This window comes from Myotis brandtii, unplaced genomic scaffold, assembly GCF_000412655.1.
Source record: "Myotis brandtii unplaced genomic scaffold, ASM41265v1 scaffold550, whole genome shotgun sequence".
Lineage (NCBI taxonomy): Eukaryota > Metazoa > Chordata > Mammalia > Chiroptera > Vespertilionidae > Myotis > Myotis brandtii.
In genome coordinates, this window is record NW_005370043.1 from 3,308,512 (window position 1) to 3,314,582 (window position 6,071).

The 6,071-nt window shown below is 46.2% G+C and overlaps 1 protein-coding gene across 1 annotated transcript in view; it reads right to left on the minus strand.

Annotated features, from left to right (window-relative positions):
* Window positions 1-6,071, minus strand: part of SUFU (suppressor of fused homolog (Drosophila)) — an 86,564-nt gene that overhangs the window by 65,633 nt on the left and 14,860 nt on the right. Inside the window, exon 3 of the mRNA XM_014549402.1 lies at window positions 1,036-1,172. Within this exon, the coding sequence (XP_014404888.1) occupies window positions 1,036-1,172 (137 nt within the window). The remainder of the gene's footprint in view (window positions 1-1,035; window positions 1,173-6,071) is intronic.

The window sequence follows — 6,071 nt, forward strand, 5'->3', positions numbered from 1 at the left end:
CACTGTACTTAAGAGAAGTTACCAGATCTATAGTTCTCCAAATTTAGTCTCTACCAGAAGCCAGAGTCTGCTGTGGGGCTCAGGAATGTGTGTTTGCAACAAATTCTCTAGGTGCCTTTGATGCAGGGGGTCTGAGGACCACACTTTGAGGGGCCCTGGCCTCAATGCTGCTCTACCCTTATCTATAAGCAGTCAAAGAGTAAAAGAGTTGGATAAAGTGTCTTAGTATACATTTGAGGTTACTTACCAAACCAAAGAAGCAAAATCTGAGGTCATATGGGAAATGTTTCTGAGCAAATAGCCACACATAAACATTCAGATGATATATAACCTGCCATAAAAGATACTAGATTTCACTCCAACATTTCATCCCACTGGAGGACTATAGGCAGGCTGAGACAAGAGTGGGAGACCAAGGTTCCCACACAAAGCCGCACCTCAGGTTTCATATTAGCGGTCTTCAGAGGGCAACAGGAGCACAGGGTCAGCCCCTGGAGAACACCTGAATCAAACAATCTTTCTGACAATCGAGTCCTGCCTGATTCCAGCTTCCCCTTCACACTGTGAGAGCAAGCTCTTGGCAATTTTCTCTCTCTCTCTCTCTCTTTCTGTTCACCCAATCCTTAGTCAAGATTAACATGTGTGCTTACAGCCCCAGAAACTGAGATGGTTTAGGCCGCTGGCAGCAGGGAGCAAGGACCATGCTAACTATGGAAAATGGGGCAGACAGAGAAGAGCGAATCCGTTCCATGCCAAGTTGGCCTTTGGCTCAATGGGAATCAGAAGCATGGCTGGCAGACTGTAACAAGGACTCGGGTGTCAGAACCGCAGCACAGACTCTCACTTGCTGCCAGAGGTCATAGTGGCATATCCTTCTCCTCCATGTCCCAGGTAGCTTTCACCCTCATGGTACAAATGGGGTGTAGTACTCCCAGGAAAGGTCACTCTGCAAACTCAAAGCATACCTGTGAGTTCCCAACGACAACCAAACCCATGACAGTAAAACCACCACCAACCAGCTCTTGGGGCTCTTACCCGATTGGAACACGTATCTGGCCAAGCCCTGCATGAGCTCTGCTGGCCATGTTGGGGGAGCAGACTCCCCTGTTTCTCTCTTCAGACGAAATGTCAACTCAAAGCCAAAACCACTAGGCCCATCTGTTCCTGTAAATCTGAAAGAAATAAAAAGCAAATGTTTTTAGTTCAACTACCTTAGGAAAAAAACAACAATACTGTTTTGAAAGTCTAATAAAAGTTCTCCCTTATTCTCGGTGGCCTCAGCATCCAAACCCCTTAGTCAGAGGAATCTCCCATGTGTGAGCCTTCAGGGCAGAAAGGACCTCAATAAGGAACCAGAACTCTAGCCTCACCCTCCAGCCAGCTACAGCACTTGTGTATGACCTTGGCCCAGCCAATCAAATTCCCCTCCTGGCACCCTAAATTATGAGTTCCACATTTTGTGGCTCTGAAACATTCCTTTCTGTGTGATTGAGGGCCTAATCTTCCTTATTCACGCTCCATATTCCTTCAGGTTGTTAATAAGCACCTACTAAGTCTGCTAAGGTACCAGTCCTGCTGTGTGCTTGTGAGGATGAGACTCTTTCTCTGCTCCCACCTCTACCGTGGCCCACAAGAGTGCAAGCCTTGGCCCAGGCTGGCTGGCCTCCAAACTCAGCATTTGCAGATAGGTCCCAGGACAGATTCCAAACACTGGGAGGGCCTGCATTTTTTCCTGAAAACCCCATGTGCATTCATTAATCAGCACATAGGATTCCTGACATCTGGCACCCCACGTGCACTCTTCAATCACTGGAACCTCGAGGAAGCAAGGTTTGCCTTCTCTTCCCATCCCAGGCGGCCCAGAATGATCAGAGTTACTGCCTCTGTAGCCACAGCCATCACTGTGATGATGAGGCAAGGAACACCTGCCTCCCCGTCTGCTAGGAAATGCTCAGGAGCCCCAAGTCTCCAGGGAAGTCCCTGGAATGGACTTCTGCTCGAAAGGGCAATTCTATGGATCAGAGAGCAAGGCCTGGTTGGGGGGTGCGGGGGGAGGGGGGAACCTCCCTAGGTGAGGGGAGCATCAGGGAGAGTTCCTGAGAGCTCAGGAGGTCTGCCAGCATGGGAAGTGTTAAATGTTAAAATGTGTTCATGATATAATTTTCAGTAATTAGATCTTGTACAAACATGAGCTACAATGATTATACACATGTAAGCTCCTCAGCATACAAATACAAACCATAAACTAAGATGACAGCCCACACCTCCTTGCCAGCCAAGCTACTGGAACAGGCTTCAAACAGAGGGGAGAATTCTGAAGGGATAGTGATAGTCAATGCCCAACCCTGGAATTTCACGTGGCATCTTTCCATCATCATCATTATCACCAACCCCAAGAGACCAGGCCCAGAGACTAGACAGAAAGATATTCAAAGTCTCAGGAGCTCTGACACCAGTCCTACCCTGCTGTGTGCCTGGGTGAACTCAGGCTTCCTGCACGTGCTGTGGTGGGGAGATTACCTCTCATAGCTAAGTTCTCTAAAGGACTGAAAAGGAATCCATCCTTAAAGTCACCATGGTCAGACCCCATTCTATTCAAAGGAGGTGTCCATGGTTTGCATTTGCTCTGAGCATCTAACAATGTGGGAAACAAAATCCATTTTGAGGGTACACGCCTAGAATTTTGGAGACCACGCTAGAAGATGCTTGACAGGATGCAGTGTAAACTATTTCTTTCCTTGCTGAACTGCCCTGTTTGGGGGCAATGCCATGCAGGAAGGCTAAGAAAACAGCTAAGCAAATTGAGGCTAGAAGAGCTGCTTCCCCAGGGCTGCAGGTATGACAGGAGTGTGAAGAGCTGGGGTAATGCAAGACTGACTGGGAGCTAAAACTCTACAAAAGGAGCTGGGTTACTAGGTCAAAAGGAAGATTTCAAGCAGCCACCAATTAGAGGCAGCTTTGTAAAATATATTAGACGATTACTCCAGGGCTTTCATCCTGGGCCAAGAAAAATACATGATTTCTAACCACAAAAACTTGAGAAACAGACTAAAAGAAACACGTTCCTCGGGATGTGCAATAGGGGGAACCCTTGGATGCAGAGAGAGAAAAATAATGCATCCAAGCAGCACCACTTTCCTGAGGAGGGTTGCGCACACATGCACACACATGCACATGTACACCATCTGCCTCCACACAGGGTGCTTTCAGGCCAGTCCTATGGTGGGCAGGCCAGCTTTCATGGGACTGACTGGGAGGGGTAGGCCCAGCCAGATGGTCTCCACCTGTGTTTGATTACCACCCACCAGGCTGGCTGGACACAACCTCTCAACTCTGAAACATGAGTTTGGAATGGGCCTGCCTTAGGATAAACACGCAACCTGGAGCCTGTCAGGTCTCTTTCGAAGCAGACTGCTCAGGCGATAGCCAAGGGACAGGGTCATTCAGTCTTTAAAGTCCCCTGCAGAGGCCTGGCTTGGTCTGGCTTCCTCAACATGAGAGCTTCTCCAGCCAAAGCTGTTCTGTTTGACCAGAGGATGAAGCCCCTTTTCTAGGAGCAGCTGTCCCTCACATCTTCTGAGAAAGGAAAGATGAGAGGAAATTGGCATGTGTGGCAGAAGGTGGGATCTGGGTTAGAGCAAAAGATTGTTGCTAAAAAACTAGTTGGTGGAAAAGGAAGCCATTGGAATTTCTTACAACAGGAATTTTAAAAAAAAAATACATTACAGTGCTCGCTTCGGCAGCACATATGCTAAAATTGGAACGATACAGAGATTAGCATGGCCCCTGCGCAAGGATGACACGCAAATTCGTGAAGCGTTCCATATTTAAAAAAAAAAAAAATACATTACAGGTTCTCCCCAGTCTGGTAGGGAGTGAATGAGGGGTTCTAATTGTCTTTTTGCAGAAGAATGAAAAAGATGGCCCCTCAAAATTGTTTCCAGCTAAAGAACTTCTGATCCTGCTCACTGAGGTGCCCAGGGGACAGACTGGCTTTGTCCTAGCAATTTGGTGAGCCTAGGCATAGCTGTGCCAGCCTTTAGAGTAACATCAAACCTGCTGACAGGAAGAACATGTGCCTTGAATTCTAGATATAGTTGCCCAATCCCTGGAACCTGCCCAAAGGTCTGTCTCAAAGCATCTGACTAAGAAGGTATCACTCGGCCTCCAAGAGGCCAAAATGACCACTAACGTCAGGCAGAAGATGAATAGAAGAGATTTTCCTGACCTTGGATTCCTCCCAGAGCCCTCAAATTAGGCCTTGGATTCTTCCTGACTGCTACCATACTTTGAGTGACAGCCATTATTACAACAGAATTCAGTAAACAATTATTAAATAAACATTTGCAAAGATGATGTTTTTATTTTTAACAGTTCACAATTATTGACACTTCATTAGCTATTTTGAAATGGTGTTTGGTAACTACAAAAGTACTATATACTATGTGTAAAATATTGTAAAATTCTTTTGAAATATGTTTATATAGTAATATTCTGACATAGCTAAGATTTTTTAAGATTCCAGCTATAGTATATTAATTTTATATAATCTTAAAAAAAGAAAGAACGTGCCCTGGCCGGTATGCTCAATTGGTTGGAGTGTCGTCCCCTGAAAGGTAGCTATTTGATTCCTGGTCAAGGCACATATCCAGGTTGCAGGTTCAATCCTTGGTCAGGGCACATTTGGGAGGCAGCTGATTGATGTTTCTCTCTTCCTCTCTCTCTCTTTCTTTCTCTAAAATCAATTTTTAAAAAATAAAAAACAAGGTGGCAAGGGGGTTGAGGGTTTGGGGGAAAAGGTGAAGGGATTAAAAAGTACAAATTGGAAGTTAAAAAATAGTCACAGGGTTAGGTACAGCATAGGAAATATAGTCGATATTATTGTAATAACTATGTATAGTGTCAGGTGGGTACTAGACCTATCAGGGGGATCACTTCATAAGTTATATAAATGTCTTACCACTATGCTCTACACCTGAAGCTAATATAATATTGAATGTCAACCATAATTGAAACATTTTAAAAGAAATTTAAAAAGAAGAAAGGAAGAAAGAAAAGAAGAAAGAGTAAGAAAAACCCCAACAGCTAAGACTGCACCCTCCCACTGAACTGGAAGTCTGATGAGGCTACAGTGCAGGGCAGTCACATTTGAGGTTTTTTGGTGTTTTGTTGTTGTTGTTAATCCTCACCCAAGGATTTTTAGAGAGAGTGGAAGGAAGAGGGAGAGACAGAGAGAAACACCGATGTGAGAGAGACACATCAATTGGTTGCGCCTCCTGCATGCACCCCGACCAGGGCCGGGGAACTTGCAACCAAGGTACGTGCCCTTGACCAGAATGGAACCCGGGACCCTTCAGTCCGCAGGCCGACGCTCTATCCACTGAGTCACACTGGCTAGGGCACCATTGAGTTTTAACTCTGAGTAGGAGAAGCTCTTTCCACTACACGCCATCCAACCAGATTCAGGGAATGCATTTGCCTCACTCAAGTTGATGTTTCCTAAGATCCCTTGCTGGGAGCCAAGGAGCACATTCCCACAGCGTTCCACAAGTTTAAAAATAGTAGCTCCCAGGACTGATTCAGCTGAGAATCCAGCCAAGCAAACTCACCTGGCTCCCAACACTTAGGGTGGCTTAACTCTATCCCAGTGAGCAAAGAGCTTCCCAAACTGAGACACGAAATTGAACAAAAACACCAAGCCCACAGCAGCTTACCCTTTCTCTGCAGGGTGGTGAAAACGCACAGTTCACTCTCCCCTAGTGGAGACCTACTGTACCTTGTCCCTCTACTCCCAACCACCACCAAAGAACTGAAAGGTCAGTCAGTACCCTGGGGGATTCCAAGCCAACCTGATGCTCTCTAGGAATTCTGGGCCAAGGAAGAGCCTGGTGCCTGGGCTTCTTGGCATCATTATGACAGCTGCCACACTCTTGGCTTTGGCATAAAGCAACATGTATACAAAGATCTTTTTAAAAATAAAAAAAAAGACATTGCCTCAAACAGATTGTCAAACTGCAGCGGGAAGGCCGGGGAGGGTTGGGGGGCAGGAGGGAGGGGGGTAAGAGATCATC